Source organism: Hyperolius riggenbachi, chromosome 4, assembly GCF_040937935.1.
Source record: "Hyperolius riggenbachi isolate aHypRig1 chromosome 4, aHypRig1.pri, whole genome shotgun sequence".
Taxonomy (NCBI): domain Eukaryota; kingdom Metazoa; phylum Chordata; class Amphibia; order Anura; family Hyperoliidae; genus Hyperolius; species Hyperolius riggenbachi.
This window is the reverse complement of record NC_090649.1, coordinates 391,566,516-391,585,580: the sequence shown is the minus strand read 5'-3', so window position 1 is coordinate 391,585,580 and position 19,065 is coordinate 391,566,516. Positions and strand designations below refer to the sequence as shown.

Below are 19,065 nucleotides of genomic sequence, written 5' to 3'. Positions count from 1 at the left end.
ACGAGAATCCAGCAGGTAACGCCAGTGTGTGTACAGTGGCTGCCCAACATTTGTTGAAGATTCGGCATGCCAGGGACCTTCAGCCATTCTCGATGCCCGAGAACCGCCTGATCACATGGCTCTCCTCGCTCCCCCACCAACAGGAATTATCTCCATCATGTGCCACTCGTTCTCCCTCCGCACACCTCCATTGCAACAGACATGTTGCTAGCTTGAAGGCTAGGTATACATCTGTACAACGTCGGCACAGAGCTGTCACCCAACTGCAGAAATATGCAGGTGAGCAACTGTTAAATACACTGGATCAGTCAATACAGAGACAAACGCCCTACAGTAAATATCTTGTACTGTATACAAACTTATCAGACCTTTAAAGTGCACCTCCTGAGCGTAGGCTAGGGTTGATAATACCTCTCATATTTATTCTCTCCCTTAAGGCTCGTACACATGTCCAACAAAGTGCACAACCAACACCATGACAAACCGGTCACACGACAAGTAGTTTCCGCACACCACCAAACTAAAAGACCAACTCATTTACATACGGCGCAAGCAAACAAAACGTCAAATTGCCTGACATGGCGCATTCAAAGCAACTACGTCGTTCAAATAATTGTGTACACATGTGGCCAACAGTCATGTGAGTTGATCCGCTGGATGGATCAGGCAATCCACCTGTTATCAGTCGCTCGTCTAGTTGTTTGCCACACTTGCGCACACCTGATTGTCGTCATACAGACCAAAATGATGACAATCAGGCGGTTTGGTTGAGCTTGTGTACGGGCCTTTAAGTTAATACTATTGCTTAAGTAATCAAATAACATAGCCAATTATCTACAGGCAATTTATACCAAGGAATATACTTTGCGGTAAACCATACCTAAAGATGTTTGTTTTTTATCAACATTGTTTTTTTACCACTATAGTACACTATATTACAAATTGTTGCTCATAAGACACTGCACAGGACACCTTCCTTAACTAAAACAGTTGCACTGGCACCTTAATCAGTAGCTTGAACACAATTTCTTTACACTGCAGATGGTCCTTAATACATGGACAGGATAGTCCAAAAGTCAATGAATTTATACTTGGGCCATGCCAACAGTCCCTTTAAAAGACTGATTTGCACCCTCATTACTGCAGTTAGGTCAGCATACATCCAGGTGACAGCTTCCATGGAGCTAGAACACCACATTCAATCCAAGCAAATATGCAAAAGGATTTCAAAAGTCTTCCACTGGGAGCCTGTGGTGGTGGTGAGGATGCATGCAGAATGCAGTCAAGGTGAATTGCAAGTCTGGTTTTAGGGTGCTTGTTTCAGAAAGCTGTTTGTGGTTGCCGTAGTGATGCATGAAGAGGTGTAGAGTCAGCCAGCTGGGACGTCCTCCTCTAGGCTTCTGTATGCCTTGTCCAGCCTTAATGCATGGGAACAAAGTCTCTTCCGTTGAGAGGCAGCGTGCAAGTTTATGGGGGAAAAAGGTATCCCCCCCATCAACACAGAGAAAAATGAGAGTGAAGGAAATGTGGGCTGCCTAGGCCACCATAGAAACAAGCCCTGCGGCCATCCATTCTGAACCCCAATGTGGATTTTAACAGAAACCAGAGTGAATGTGAGAAGTCATGTTTACACATGACCCAACATGATAAATCTCCTACCTCGCCTGTTCAAGTAAGGCTTGCTGTAATCCCAGCTGTCATTGTCATTCCGAATAACATTGAGGCGTGTGGGCTGTACGCAATGAAAGAAATAGTCAGTACCATGGCAAGTCAAAAAACAAAGATACAGACAGAAGAAAGAAGACTTACCCTGGCATATTCTATTTTTAGTGTGCAGCAGCCGGCATAAATGTCCGCTCCATTCAACGCAGCTTTAGCCTTCTGGGCACTTTGTACTGTGTCAAATGTTCATTAGTGTTAAGGAATCTTGGATTGAGTCAGGCAGCCAGGCAAACACAAAATGAATTATAAGATTAATCCCTCTGTGTTGCAGCCAACATCAGAATAAAAGGTGAATTCCGGCATACAGGAAAATCAGGTAAACTGACGATACTCTAAAAGGTCTTCAGAACACTGGCCTCAGCAACCTTGTACCTGTAGCATTTCCATCAATACCAACCATATATTTCCACATGCACAACAAACTTACACAAAACACTGAACCCGAAGATTAGACTGTTGCAGACTCACACAGCATGTGCAAATGTTATTAAAAGGGAATTATAGGCCTTCATATAATTTTTTCTGAGAAGAAATAAAAAAAATAAAAATAAAATGGTCATCTATGTGAGAATCCCAATTCCCAACACTCCCCTGGTCATGATCTGCTAATACTGGAAACAGACATCTGGTCTGAGGCATGATAATGTAATATCCAATTCAATTTATAAGCACAACACTTCTATTTTCGGACTGCACCACTTTGTATCAGCGTAGCTTGCAATCAGACGTTCCCTCAAGCCTCATTCTAGCAGCCTGGAGTTTCCATTGTTTTTATAAACTTTAACTGCAAGGCTAATCTATTGTAGCACAGGATGGCATTTTAAACTGCAATCCTAATTAAGGGCCCATTCACACTAGGGCGATTCCCGCTAATTGCTAGTGCTATTCTACCCTATAGCAATGTCCTCACTGCCACGATTGGCCCGTCACGGGCATTTTGTGATTAGCGCCAATCGCAAACGCGTTACCTGCAGCATTTTTGGAGCGATTTTGGCAATCGCGGTACAGTGCTTATAGTGTCCAGTGATTTTTTTACCACGCTAATTGCGGTAAAATCACTCGAGCAAAATGCTAGCACTTAGCATTAGTGTTTTGCGATTTCTAGTGTGGATAGGGCAGTTCTTGACACACAGCTAGTACAGAGCACTAGCAAGTGCCCAGCCGGTCTCACTGGAGCACCGCTGTACCCTGCCTCTATCAGTCACGAGCGCACAGCACAATGCAAGCGCTCAGTGATGGAGGCTGAGGCGTTAGTCAGCCCAGTACTATCCCCACAGCACAGAGAGAGACAAACACCAGCAGCGAGTGGAGTCTACACTCTGCGGTCGCTTGCTCGCTAGCAGTATGCAGTGTGGGTCTGTGCACAATGCCGGCGCTCAGTGATGGAGGCTGAGGCTGCGGTGTTTGTCTCTCCCCTGTGTTGTAGGGATAGTGCTGGGTTAACACTTACCAGCAGTGAGTGGAGTGTACACTCCTCCACCATTAAAACAAAACTATCATTAAGCATAGATACCTGTGTCTTCCTTGCACAGACCCACACCGTACACTGCCAGCGAGCAAGCGACTGCAGAGTGCACAATCCACTCGCTGCTAGCGTTAGTCAGCCCAATACTATCCCCACAGCACAGGGGAGAGAGACAAACACCGAAGCCCCAGGCTCCGTCACTGAGTGCCTGCATTGTGCGGTGCGCCAGTTACTGACAGAGGTATGGTAGAGTGTGACTTACTCCAGGGAGAGAAGGAATCATGAGGTCATCACTTGCCACGAGCCTGGTCCCTGGCTTAAAGGCACACAAGCCTGAGAGCAGGTAAACATATAAGGGCTAGCCAGCACATTCAATATGTGAGATCATACCTCGCCCGCTGGACAAGTAACCTTTCACACACACACAAAAAAAAAAAAAGATTTTTTTTCCGGAGAGGATTGAAAACTTTTTGTAATATTTTTAGGAAAAACACACACACACACACACACACACACACACACACACACACACACACACACACACACACACACACACACACTTTGCAGGGTCACTTATGTTCTCCAACCTTAGAAAAACAACTCCACATTAACAAGATCAATATATCTTAAACATACATGCACATTCATCTTCTGAAACAATTACTTACATTCACACACACACTTTCTTTAGATAGGTAATTATTATTAAACAGCTCCAAAATAGGGGTAACATTACATTAAACACCTAATGCACCTCGATGCGATGGAAGTGCTTACGCTGACACAGCGTTACCGTGAATGGCACAGAAAGCAATAAGAGTCTATGGTAACATAAAAATTGTGGATTTTTGGCACGTTTGCAGTGCATTTCGCATGCGCAGATTTTCATATGACTTAAGCTCAACACACACCATACAATCTTGGTTGTACAAATTTACCAAATCTATGTAGTATAAGGGCCAACAGATTGAAAATACCTTGAATGATTAATTGGATAAGCTCTTATACTACATGAAAGTGGTAAGATTGAACAACCAAGATTGTATGGTGTGTGTTGAGCCTTACTTCCTGTCAGCAGTATACACGTGACTGAAGGGCGCAACATTTTGAAGACAGGTTGTCCAATTTCCCTATCCACGCAGTCTGCCGCATATAATAAAGTGTGTGTAATGATTCTTTGCTCCAATAGCCATTTTGCTGCTCACAAATCACATTGCAACAAGTGTAAAAGGACCCGTAAGCGTTAAACTATGGAACACATAATAGCAGTTTAACAAACAATGGTGCACAGACTGCAATGTAGGGATAAATAAAGCAGACAAGGCACTGACTCCATATTGTAGATGTCAGACACACACACACACTATATTTTATTCAGGCTTTATTCACACAGTTACTTGGAAGCAGTGCCAAAGCTAACATCAGCTGCATCTCTTTTAGAAGCAGTGTGTCTAGAGACCCAGACTCTGGGGAAGTTATGGAATCATCATCTGTTGCTGCTCTTGCAACACAGAGCATTTGCACAATGACCTTATAACTGACCTTATAATAGTACAGTATTATTTTCTTATTGCATTGTGCAAAACGTAAAATTTTTACAAAATGATGTTTCTGCATAATGTAATTCATTATAAAATGTTCTAATAAATGAATATACAAACTGTCTAAATTGTGATGTCTACAATAAGTTGGTTAAGCAACATTTTCCTTTTTTTCTATTACTTGTCCTTAGAGCAGGGTTTCTCAACCAGGGTTCCCTGGAACACCAGGGTTCCTTGGGCACTTTGCAGGGGTTCCTTGGCATTTTTCCCATCGTGGGTCTTGAGGGAAGTATGATAGAGAGAACACTATAAATACGGCGCACACTGTAATTGGTTGTCAGAATAGTAATGAACACATTAATAAAAAGTATTAGAATAAAGGGACTTTATAATGAAGGGCACTGTAATGACATAAACGGCCACATCTGCCACCTGCAAATTCAGGGGTTCCTTGAGATCCAAAAAGAATTTGCAGGGTTCATCCCAGGGCTGTGGAGTCGGTCCAAAAATCCACCGACTCCGACTCCTCAGTTTAGGATTCCACCGACTCCGACTCCACGACTCCGACTCCTCTAATTTGCATATTACAATTTTGTTGATTAAAAGTATGTAACATGAAATTCGTCTCATAACTGCCAACGCTTAGGAATTTTACAAGACAACTGAAGTGAGAAGGATATGTAGACTACTATATTTATTCCCTTTAGACTAAAACTAGTCCTTAGTAATAGTACTTGTAAAAGGTACAAACCGGAACAAAGAACATCTATCAGGCCCTAGGCAATGTAAGTGTGGGTACATGTAAGAATGATGTGCAGGTACTCTGCAGGGGAATGAGGAGATTGTAAACAGACAACACCTCTGTGTTCAATGTGCACAGCATTCTCAGTGGATTCCCTGCAGCTCTGTGAGGAGTGCATATGTAGAGTATAGTACTACTGTGTAACAAAGTAAACCTGAGACAGATGAAAGACAAAACTTACTTACGGTAAGGTCTTTTCCAGGAGTCGGAAGGACAGCAACCCTGAGACTTGTCTCCCTCCATTTCCAACTGGACAGGATACTAGTTAAAAGAATTAACATAATTGATTAGGCAGGCACCCTACATAAGGCAGCATTCCCTTACCCTCATCAGTAATAAAAAAGACCACACAGAATGATGCTTCAAATAATTTTTATTAACAATACATCAGGGTGGGTAGTAAGGGTGCTGTCCTTCCGACTCCTGGAAAAGACCTTACCGTAAGTAAGTTTTGTCTTTCCAGGACGTCTCAGGACAGCAACCCTGAGATGATAAACAAGACATAATTAGGGAGGGATTACAGCCTGCAAAACTCTTCTACCAAAACATAAGTCAGAGTTAGAGGTTAAATCAAGTCTATAATGCTTAACAAAGGTATTGTGGCTTGACCAGGTTGCAGCTTCACAGATTTATTAATAGTAGCCCCTGCTCTCTCTGCCCAGGAAGTAGAAACCGCTCTGGTTGAATGACCTTTCGCTAGTCCTGATAACTGCTTGCCCTGGTGCAAGTAAGATAAAGCAATAGCTTGTCTGATCCATCTTGCAATAGGTTTCTTTAGATGGCTGCTTTCCGGCAAAGAGAACCAACAAAGCATTGGACTTCCTCCAATTCTTGGATCTCTGAAGATATTCATTCAATTTAGGCACCTTCTTAACACCTAGACAGTGCAACCTTTCTTCCTTTCGATTTGATGAATTACCGCAAAAAGATGGTAAAAAGATCTCTTGAGATCTATGGAATTTATATACAATCTTAGGTCAGATAAACGTTTGTACATTTGATCAATAGTAATAGGTCTTCTTGTTCCTTGGTAATGCCCATAGCCCTATGCATAGCTTCAAATAACTCATTCATAAATTCTGTGGAAAAACGAATTTCTGAGACTTAACGCCTTTACCCTCAGATGCGTCTACTTCGCCCTGTGGTAACTCTTCCAATAATAGATATCCACTCTCCCTTTAGACATCAAATTTATCTGAATCAACCTCGACTCTCTACCTCTTGAGGAGATCTGTTAGGAGGATTTAGAAGGACCAGCAATAGGTGCATCAGAAGTAGAAGGGGTAAATGTCGGTGTAACATCTGAATTAGAAAGTATGAAAGCAGATTCTTCAATTTCTTTAATAGCAAAGGACATCTCTGATCTCAACCATCCCATCAAATCTTTAAGCTATGTAGGGGATTCATCTTTCACTACCTTTTCAGTGCATAATTGACACAGGTGTTCTGCAGAATCAGGCATAATGGTCACTGCACATTTCCTAGATTTAGACACCGCTTCAGAAGACACTGCATGCTTATCAGGTTTGACAGCTTAGTCTTATCCAACTTGCCATTCTTGGAATCTGTTTTAACAGCTTCCTAACAGTTTCTCCTTTAAAGAGAAACCGTGACCAAGAATTGAACTTCATCCCAATCAGTAGCTGATACCCACTTTTACATGAGAAATCTATTCCTTTTCACAAATGGATCCTCATCAGGGGGCTCTGTATGTCTAATATTGTGGTGAAGCCCCTCCCACAGGAGACTGAGGACTATTTTCCTGGCAGTTTCCGGTCTGTGAACCTCGTTGCATTGTGGGAAATAGCGGTTTACAGCTGTTTCCAACTGCCAGAACAAGCAGCATGTACTTCCAGCTACATCACCTGCCAACAGTAAAAACGTCACCATCTGATAAATGTCAGAATGTAAATAAAAGAGAGGGAAGCTTTTAAAATGGGCAAAAGCTGACTACATTTATACATAATTATTGTAAAAATGAAGAATTTTCACTGGGAGTTCCTCTTTAAGTGGAAGACAACACCCACCGCTATGATAGCTCTAGGCTAGGGTCACAGTGGATAAGCTTATAATGCATGCATAGTAATGCAACAGTGTGAACTGCACTGGAGACCAGACATGGCCTTTTTACAAATCTGCATGCCGCTTTTTAGAATAATGCGATCAGGTACAACCCCGCACTGTGCACAGACCCATAGATTTATATGGGCAGTGAATTTCCCTGCTGAATAAATCTGCCACACGACTGAGCACTGCCCTTTGTGCAGATTCAACAATTACTTATAATACTGGAAAAATCTACTGTCCACATTGCTTAAGATTCCAGAATCTTGAAACCCTCTGCTTTACATTCACCTTTGCCCGAATATAGAGGGGATAAAACATACAGGGGAAATTACACTCTAAATACTAAGAGTGTATCTCACTGAAAAATTGTCAATCTCTACCGCCAGTAAAGGTTTAAGTGCAGGCTTGACAAATCAAACAAAATTCAAAACAAATGCAATGCAGATCTGAAACCAATGCAATGCAGATCTGAAACCAATGCAATGCAGATCTGAAACCAATGCAATGCAGATCTGAAACAAATGCAATACAGATCTGAAACAAAAGCTATGCAGATCTGAAACAAAAGTAATGCAGATCTGAAACAAAAGTAATGCAGATCTGAAACAAAAGTAATGCAGATCTGAAACAAAAGTAATGCAGATCTGAAACCAATGCTATGCAGATCTGAAACAAATGCAATGCAGCTCTGAAACAAAAGCAATACAGATCAGAACAAATGCAACGCAGATCTGAAACAAAAGTAATGCAGATCTAAAACAAATGTAATGCAGATCTGAAACAAAAGCAATACAGATCAGAACAAATGCAATGCAGATCAGAACAAATGCAATACAGATCTGAACCAAAGTAATGCAGATCTGAAACCAATGCTATGCAGATCTGAAACAAATGCTATGCAGATCTGAAACAAAAGCAATACAGATCAGAACAAATGCAATGCAGCTCTGAAACAAAAGCAATACAGATCAGAACAAATGCAACGCAGATCTGAAACAAAAATAATGCAGATCTGAAACAAAAGCAATACAGATCTGAACCAAAGTAATGCAGATCTGAAACAAATGCAATATAGATCAGAAACAAAAGCAATGCAGATCTGAAACAAATGCAATGCAGATCTGAAACAAATGCAAGGCAGATCTGAAACAAATGCAAAGCAGATCAGAAACAAATGCAAAGCAGATCAGAAACAAATGCAAAGCAGATCAGAAACAAATGCAAAGCAGATCAGAAACAAATGCAAAGCAGATCAGAAACAAATGCAAAGCAGATCAGAAACAAATGCAAAGCAGATCAGAAACAAATGCAAAGCAGATCAGAAACAAATGCAAAGCAGATCAGAAACAAATGCAATACGGATCTGAACCAAAGTAATGCAGATCTGAAACAAATGCTATGCAGATCTGAAACAAATGCAATACAGATCTGAACCAACGTAATGCAGATCTGAAACAAATGCTATGCAGATCTGAAACAAATGCCATGCAGATCTGAACAAAAGTAATGCAGATCTGAAACAAAAGCAATACAGATCAGAACAAATGCAATGCAGATCTGAAACCAATGCAATACAGCTCTGAAACCAATGCAATGCAGCTCTGAAACAAATGCAATGCAGCTCTGAAACAAATGCAATGCAGCTCTGAAACAAATGCAATGCAGCTCTGAAACAAATGCAATGCAGCTCTGAAACAAATGCAATGCAGCTCTGAAACAAATGCAATGCAGATCTGAAACAAATGCAATGCAGATCTGAAACAAATGCACAATAGATCTGAACAAGTTTGAAACAAGGAACTCCTTGAAACTACCCCGAGATTCACTTCCTGAAAATTTCCATAGATTGTCAATCCCCATCACTGCAGTTCAGGGTTGACAAATCATCTTATTATAACCCTGGGGAAGCCTATTGCTGCAATGGCAACAATTCACCTTCACCTCCTGCTTTGCACCCACTGCTAGATTGCATGGACACAGAGGACAAGAGAAAGTATAAACTTATACCAAGGAAACATCACTCTAAAATCAACCATGTGAGTGTACATCCCTTCAACGATTGGTCGGTCTCTACAGCTAGCATAGGTTTACTGCAGGCCTGACCAATCAAATGGGAAGCAAATGACTCCTGGCAACTATCATTGCCCTGCAAGTTTCCATTAGCTCACTAGATTATAGAGGAAACAAGAGAGAGGGTAAAACACACAGGGGGAAAAAAAAAAATCACACTCTAATGTGAACTATATGAGTGAATATCCCTGCTGCTGGAACAAGCTTGGAAGCTCTTGTCTGTGATCCCATCTTTCCAGCATAGGGGAGAACGTCAGGAACAGTACTATTTCTTATGCTGTCTAGTTCTCCTATATTGGACTCCCCCACCAGCACCAGTCTCCCGACCATGGCTTGTGGCCCAGGGATTTCATGCATGAGCAGTGCTGCCAAGAGGACATCCATCCGGCCAAATAAACTCAGCATCTATTCCTCTTGGGTGTTTCCAGGATGGAAACCAAGTTAAAACTGAGGAACCAGGGGAGGGTGCTTGATAACCCTCAAATAATAGCCGGTATAAAGACATTATAACAGAAGACACATACCAGAGAGGGAGTGGAGCTTGACTCCTTAGAACTATGGGAGCAAGAGCCTGCGGACGCTTCCATGGTCAGCATACACAAGACTGACCAGGATGCACAACCCTTGAATAGGTCACCTGAAGGTTTCCGCTCAAACATAATGAAAAGGTTTGCTTTACCTTAGAAATCCACCGCATTACTGAGCAGACTAGCTCAATCAGCGGCTAAATGCGGCGAGATGTCCGCTGGGATGCACGCCGAGCCATGGAAAGCATTCTACTTCCTCCTTGGTCACGTAATGCGGAAGTCACATGTCCCTCTGCGCGCGTCCTCCAGCGGTAGCCGCTCCGGCGTGTAACAGACTGGGGGAGAAGCCGATGCAGATATCAAGCACCCGCGCTGGCTCGCCTGACCAGCGCTGACATAGGGGACACTTGTATGCCGCGGCTCCTGAAATCTATCATGGTTGGCCAGCTCTCCCCACACAACCAGCATCCTGCTGGACAGGAAAACAACTGATGATGAGGGTAAGGGAATGCTGCCTTATGTAGGGTGCCTACCTAATCAATTATGTTAATTCTTTTAACTAGTATCCTGTCCAGTTGGAAATGGAGGGAGACAAGTCTCAGGGTTGCTGTCCTGAGACGTCCTGGAAATTAAAGTTTTATACATACCTGGGGCTTCCTCCAGCCGCCTTCAGGATAATCAGTCCCTCGTTGTCCTCCTCCACCACCTGGATCTTCTGCTATGAGTCCAGGTACTTGAGCTAGTCTGGCGTAGTGCGCATGAACACATTCCACCGCTAGGAGCATACTAAAACCTGTGCAGCACTATTGCGCAGGTGCAGAATGTTCCTGGCTGTGGGAGTGGCATGCGGCCGGACTGCGCTGACTGGCTGAATTACCAGGACTCATAGCAGAAGATCCGGGTGGTGGAGGACAGTGAGGGACTGATTAGCCTGAAGGGGGCTGGAGGAAGCCCCAGGTATGTATAAAACTTTACTTTTCATCAGTCTCAGGTACCCTTTAATTTGTAGTCACCAAACCAAATTTTAATAACATATCAAATTATTTTATTTCATCAGCAAAGGGAGTGCATACATTTGCATAAATCAGCATCAGTGCAGAATTATTTCCATCTCATTGACCATCTCTATTAGTGACACAGCTACACATCAGGCTTTATTCTTACAGCATAGATGTTATTTAGTATATATAAGAGATTCCTGTGTACGCATCATATATACAGTCACAATCAGATATGTATATCTGACCTTAAAAATACGGGGACTGCTTTATTGAAGCAGCACAAGTAACTAATTTTGATTGGTTTATTTCATTTTTGTGGCCTAAGCACAGCTATTACTGTATATATACATTATTTTTAATGACTATTATCTGAGAAATAGAACATTTTATCATATTTTCTATTTTAATTAGTTACAAATTCATTAGGAGTCGGAGTCGGTGCATTTTTTCCCGACTCCGACTCCAGGCACCCAAAATTGCCCGACTCCACGACTCCGACTCCACAGCCCTGGTTCATCCAGGGAAAAAAGGTTTACAAAAGGCTGCCTTAGGCCCAGTGCACATCACAAACCTTTAGCAGATCTGCAAAACGCTAGAGGTTTTTGAAGCAGATTTCAGAGCGATTCTAGGCATGTTTTCTACACATGCCTAGCGGTTTTTGAAGCGTTTTTGTGTAGCAGATGTCATATAGTGTTATAGTAAAGCTGTTACTGAACAGCTTCTGTAACAAAAATGCCTGGAAAACCGCTCTGATCTAGCGTTTTTCAGAGCAGTTTTCCACTTTCCTATACTTTAACATTGAGGCAGAATCACCTCAGAAATCTACAAAATTCTGCAGCCCCTGAGTTTGCATTTGTGGAAAAACGACCCGCTCTGGTGTGCACCATCCTATTCCCTTTCATTAGCCAAGCGGTTTTCCCCCTGCAAGCGTTTTAAAAAACGCTCCAGAACCGCTCTGGTGTGCACCAGTCTTTAGAGGGTCTGTATCCCCTTCAGTGAACAGAACAAGAAAGGAGGGATCATCTGTGCAGCGTTAAGGCTTGTAGACACGCCAGATGGAACTCAGCCAAGGTGGCCAATAACGACCATCTATTCCAAAAATCCAGGGTGTGTACGGCAGCCCCGATGCCTGCGAGCACTCGGCCAGCGATTCTCCTGGCAGATCACTTTGGCCAAGCGACGGAAACATTGTTCTCCCTTACTTACCCCACCCCGCGTCACTCCGCTCCCCCTTCCCCCGCATAAAGCAGAACACATCGCTCCGCTCCTGATCCCGACCAAGCCGGCATTAATTAAGCGTGTATGCAGAAGTTCTGTCTCTGAGGCAAGGGGAGGGCATACATTTGCCCACAGTTTGCATTATATTGGCATGCAAGTTGTAAAACATATAATCTCATTGATCATCTATAAACTTATAGATTTTCAGAAGATTTGACCATCAGATAGATTTCTGTCAGATGCCAGTCAGGTTGAATCTGACAGGAATTTATCTGATGTGTGCCACACACTAGAAACAGATTTCCGATAGCTTTAAGAATGAAATCTATTGGAAAATCGATCTAAATGCATTATTGGACCATAAGATCCAATGCAACTCTATGGGCCTGCAGCAGGTCGACCTAGATTTTCCGTTCTGTCAGATAGATCAAATCCATTGAAATCGATCAAAATCGGCCGCAAATCAATGGCTGAAATCGACCAGTGTATGGGCCCCTTAATTATTATATATCCTTTTTATTATTATTATTATTATTAGTTATTTATATAGCGCCAACATCTTCCGTAGCGCTGTAACTGGGGAAGTATTGATGCATCATCATTATACATAAAAGGAATAATTAGAACTATGATGTCATTATTTGATTATACTGTACATTAAAATAGTGTTTTCAGTTGTCTGCTACCACTATTAGAATGCATAACAATTAAAAATGGATCATCATATCTCCTTCTAGTTCTTGACAATCCCATTTTCAAGTCAAACAAATAAGGACAAAGGCTGTGTAGCTTCTGTGTATGTGATTGGTATGTGGGATAAATAATGGCAATCCAGAGCGATGCTGTTTAGGGAATATGCCCATTGATGGCTATCTTTTCTTCTGTGTAAAGTTCCAATCAACCATAGTCTATTGTATTAAGTGTCTAAAGGCTCGTACACACGCTGTACTAAAGGCAACGATGGGTCCTTCGTCACCTCCCGCTAGGCGGGTTTTCAGCAGACAGTACAGCGTGTGTACAGTCTGTCGGTGGACTGATAAGGCTGTTTCTGAGCGATCCGCCGACAGACTGTACACACGCTGTACTGTCTGCTGAAAACCCGCCCAGCGGGAGGTGACGACGGACCAGTCGTTGCCTTTAGAACGGCGTGTGTACGAGCCTTATGTAGGGAATTTACCTTCCCATTCTGGTTATACAATGGCTATTCATTTGTGCTAATACAGATAAACACACACCAAATCATATCTTGCTGAGCAGTTCATACAAATGCATTCTAGTGCTGGGTACACGCAATTCAATCGCCTGTCTGATTGGCGGGTAATCTGAAGTTGTAATGTGTGTACATGTCCCGTCTGATAAAGGGATCGATGATAATCATTTGATTGCGGTCATTCGGATGGGAAATTGAATCGTGTGTAGCTAGCATTAATCTGCATTGCTGGGGGCATTGTCACACTCCCTATGTGGCTGCACGGTTTTCTATATGTGCCAATGGAATAGTGGTTTGTGCAACTGGTTGGTGCAGATGCCCCCCCCCCCTCCTTATCGTGTAGTAATGGCTTGAAATAAAATATAAAATATATAATAATATAAAATATAATTATAAAATATATATATATATATATATATATATATATATATATATATATATATATATATATATATATATATATATATATATATATATATATATATATATATATATATATATATATATATATATATATATATATATATATATATATATATATATATATATACACAAAATTCTCAATGTTCAGCCAATTCTGAATGTTCTATGTTCATCACGCTAAGCCAGACCAGGTTTTAAATTAGTTTCATTAAAGCATTACTTTGATGTTCATGAGGACCACCTACACGATTGGGAAAAGATTTTTAACATTTTGGATTTTGCCAATAAAGTTTTTGATTATATTTTTGTACCGCTAGATTGTGTTCTAGCTTTTTTCCTAAAGGACAATAGTTCTCTCTAATGAAGCAAAGGCAATGTGACACCACCTACATTTCCTGCTCATGCCTACATATGTACTGAAATAACAAAAGGATATTCCACCATCGCTTGAATCCCATTTCTCTTAAATATGACTATACGTTCCACCTTTCCAACAGGGTTGCAGACTGAATATAAAACATCCTAGAAAAAAAAGGAAGAGAATATTAAAGTGGGGAGATGGTGGCCTTCACTCAAGTATAGAAAAACACACAGGGGAAGATTGATCAGTGCAAGCAAAACTGGTGCAAGTTGCTCAGAGCAACCAATCAGAATCCTCGCTCTGGACATCTGCTCTGCCCTCAATGATTCAATCATGTGCCAGTCATGCACATTTAGCACTATAAAATAATGTATGTGGATATCCACATTAACAACCTAAATAGCAGAAATGTTTCATCAGTTTTCAATAAGGCTGAGATTACGCTAAACCCCACCCACAACCTTGGCAGTCGCAGGTGATCAGATGTACAATCCGCTGTGTCCATTCACTTCTGTTCTCCAGACACCTCAGGAGCACTTCCATTGCTCAGAACTGTATGATGAAGTATATTTATCTGTCCCATAATGATGTGCAAATAAATAATGTCACGTTACCAAAGTGTGCAGTGAGAAATGGGATTGCAAGGGTCTCAGTGCAGGAATTTACACACTCTCCCCATGTTTTTGGGGTTCCCTTCCCTACAATGCCTGTCCGTGTTGAAAAGATGACCAATTATAAACTATTTTAGGGCAGTGGGAGAAGCCTGGATCACAAATGCAACAGAAGTGATTGAAAAGCCCTACCCATTGTTCCGAAGTGATGCAATCTGGGTATTACAGAATGTAGTATTCTCTCTGTACCACTGATTAGTGCCATCACCTGGTAACTAGACCCCCCCTCCCCCAGGTTTTTATCTGAAAACGTTGCAGAAAATTAAAGATTTTATTTTTTACTGCATATAAATGATTTTTCCATAAAATTAACTGGTTTTAAAGCTACTGTGAGCTAGGATCTAACGCTACAGACCTGGGATGTTGAGGTGCCCATTAACGGTACAATTTTTTTTCATCAGATGCGATCTCATCTTTAACGCGATTTTGTAAAATAGTACAGAAAACTGTGCAGTGTGTGACGAAAACTGATGTAAAACGATTCTATTGTCGATTGAACCAGAAAATTTAATCGTTCCGAATGCAAGATTTTATGATTGAATTGGAAGAAATAAAATTTTCTAAACAACCTGTTTATGATTACTTTCGATTGCAAAAATTGTGTGAAAGATCACATCTGATGAAACAATTGTACCATTAATGAGCACCTTCTAAGTGATCTTGTGTGATCTGCTCATGTGACAGCTTACTTCTGATCAGTGTACAGATGGGCTGTTCAAGTGAGCAGATGCCCTGCTTCAGTTCACAGGGAAGAGGTACAGCAGTGAGCCAAATAGCATTTACGTAACATGCCAAATCGTTGGAGGGAAGCCAATGACATGTATGTGCAGTATAATAAAAAAAATCCTATCCTGCAAGAATTGTTCAAAATTAAAATTTGCAAACAATTTTTTGCAGCACTACAAAGAAAATTGATTGGTTCTTACATCATTCTAGAATCTTCTTTGGGGTAAGCATGAGAGAAAGCGCAGTCTTACCACAGTAATTGGATAGAGTGGATTCTGTATAGACAGAAGAAGTACTTTATTTCCTCCAGAAGGATCTTCCGTGTTTGCTGGCCGGGTGATTCGCTTGCTTGTGGAGTAGTTGAAAAAGGCCTGCTGTCCAGCGATATACACTGGCTCGCTAGTGGCAAAAGCCACACATTTCTTCGAAAAGTCTGTGTTTTCAAACTCAACCAGGGCTTGACGTTTGAAGGGCATCATCATGACATAACTGGGGGGAACAAAAATGTTCCGTTCAGTAACAGAAATTATATTTCACCCAGACTATTAGAGTAAAGATTACAACAGCTGTAGAATTCCTCAAAAAAGTAGCAGGATTTTCAAATAAACATTGACAGCTGTTAACATCAGAGGCATAAACACAATCCTTACATTAAGAATATCCAATCAATATTTCCATTTTGACTAGGAAAACCCTTAACACTGAGGTTTTCCCCAAGTTAGCTAGAAACTTGCAATAAATAAATCTATCTATGAGCTGTACTAGGTGTTGGGTATTCTTCTATATTCCAAGAAAATGTTACAACCCAAGTTCTGACTCCCATTTTTTTTTTAATACACTAATGATTGACTCACTGTTATCACAGGGTTAGGAGCCAAACAAATCAGCTCCTGACTGGCTCACGGAGCTCTGCTGTCATACAGACCACAGAGCGGTTGGGCTGCAGCAGTGCAGTAGCGTGCAGCAATGTAATTTTAATTGAAATCTACGCCCTGGCAGGGATAATAGGTCCCAAACAGGGCGTAGATTACAATAAGCAAGGTCCAGAAGCAGGGATATGAGACAGAGGGATATGGAGGATGCCATATGTATTTTCCTTTGAACAATACACATTGCCTGGCTGTCCTGCTTATCATCTTCCTCTAATACTTTTAGCCATAGACCCTGAACAAGCATTCAGATCAGGTGTTCTGACTGAAGACTGACTGGATAAGTCCCATGCTTGATGTGTGATCCAGACTCTACTGCAGCTAAAGAGATCAGCAGGACTGCTTGGCAAATAGTGTTAGTATCAATAAATAAATACATAAATAGTTTCCACCTCCATATCCCTCTCAGTTCCGATATTCTTTAATATTTTTTTAGATCAGGCAACAACACATATGACGCAGTTAGAGTTGCATACATCAATATCCCCTAGGGAAAAGAGTTTTGATCAAATACAGGAATACATCTTAGCTTTGTTGCTGTTGAAATTGCAGGGTGATCATGAAAAGTGTCAACACCTGACACCGATATGGGATGGAAAGACCATCAAAATAGAACAAGGCTGGGAAACCACATGCTCCACTTCTGTTCTATCCTTCTGATACTATTACATTCAGCAAGTCTTGTGCTGGATGGGGTTACTTAGGGTACAGTAACCCCATCCATCTGAATTCTGCAGATCACAACAGACATGCAATTTTACTTGAGCTACCCTTTCAAGCTTCTAATGAGATGTTATTTTTTTATCTCCATTTATGCAAATCCTGTGCATGGACCACGAAACGCATGGCAGGTTTTGACAGCTTTTTAAATGTATTCTGAGGAAATGCTTTGTGATCTTGGCATGTGAATGTTGACCTATTTACTTTTGAAAGCAGCGTTTGTGGATGTTAAATTGATGGTTTAGGGACACATATTCATTTCATCATTGCACTCCAATTTTACCAGGTAAACAGGAAACTACGATGTATCTCTGTAGTTGGTCAAGGTTATCAGTCAAAAAGCTGATGAACAGCAAGTCTAGTTTTGCCTGATTTTACTATGCATATAAACAATTGTATTTTATTTATTACATTAGGATCACATTTCAGTTAATTTCATATGATTCAAAACCCCATCCACATACCCTCTGTAACTTCTATCCACATGGGGGTAATACCCCCCACAAAAGCAGTAAATCTGGGCGCCAGAGTGCCGTAGGAGTTTGGGTGCCACTGTAGGTGCCCATACAGAAATCATTTATAGCAGGAAATTTAGATGCCTGCTATAAACAATGTTTCTATGGGCCCCTATAGCAGCAATATTCAGCGGTTTGCTGCAAACGATATTTTGCGGTTTTACTATAAACAATATTTAGCAATTTTTGTTGTGGGTTTGCAGCGTGGGGTGATTAAGGTTAGGCAGAGGGTTGGTTAAGGTTACACATTGGGGGGGGGGGGGGGGCGCCTGTGTGAGAATAGAGTTAAGTTTAGCTGTAGTATCGGTATCGGTATAATTTGTTGATAATTCACTATACTAATTAGCACTTACATTAGGATTAGGTTAGGTTTAGCTGTAGTATCGGTATCATTTGTTGATAATTCACTATACTAATTAGCACTTACATTAGGATCACATTTCAGTTAATTTCATATGATTCAAAACCCCATCCACATACCCTCTGTAACTTCTATCCACATGGGGGTAATACCCCCCACAAAAGCAGTAAATCTGGGCGCCAGAGTGCCGTAGGAGTTTGGGTGCCACTGTAGGTGCCCATACAGAAATCATTTATAGCAGGAAATTTAGATGCCTGCTATAAACAATGTTTCTATGGGCCCCTATAGCAGCAATATTCAGCGGTTTGCTGCAAACGATATTTTGCAGTTTTACTATAAACAATATTTAGCAATTTTTGTTGTGGGTTTGCAGCGTGGGGTGATTAAGGTTAGGCAGAGGGTTGGTTAAGGTTACACATTGGGGGGGGGGGGGGGCGCCTGTGTGAGAATAGAGTTAGGTTTAGCTGTAGTATCGGTATCGGTATCATTTGTTGATAATTCACTATACTAATTAGCACTTCATATAAGTAGAGTAGTGGTACATTTACAGATATTCTACTAGCCGATATTTCAAGTGTCCTTTTTCTCATGTACACCTAATACCATCACTTGAGAACCCCTTCCTATGGATACACAGAACTAGGTAAGGCTGGAGTATCTCTGAATAACGTCAAGCAATTTCATCTATTCTTTGTGTGAAATTCAGAAAGAAAAAATCATTACACCCTTAGAATCT

The 19,065-nt window shown here is 41.3% G+C and overlaps 1 protein-coding gene across 2 annotated transcripts in view; it reads right to left on the bottom strand.

The window, feature by feature from the left end:
• The window catches only part of HNRNPLL (heterogeneous nuclear ribonucleoprotein L like), a 62,129-nt gene that overhangs the window by 23,057 nt on the left and 20,007 nt on the right, over positions 1–19,065 (bottom strand). For both annotated transcript variants that reach the window (XR_011019436.1, XM_068232206.1), the window contains exons 3-6: positions 16,056–16,293; positions 14,483–14,568; positions 1,810–1,906; positions 1,660–1,732 (exon numbers count right to left, since the gene is read on the bottom strand). Coding sequence is in view for 1 of the 2 variants with exons in the window: in XM_068232206.1 (XP_068088307.1) it covers positions 1,660–1,732; positions 1,810–1,906; positions 14,483–14,568; positions 16,056–16,293 (494 nt within the window). In the remaining variant the exon portion in view is untranslated. The remainder of the gene's footprint in view (positions 1–1,659; positions 1,733–1,809; positions 1,907–14,482; positions 14,569–16,055; positions 16,294–19,065) is intronic.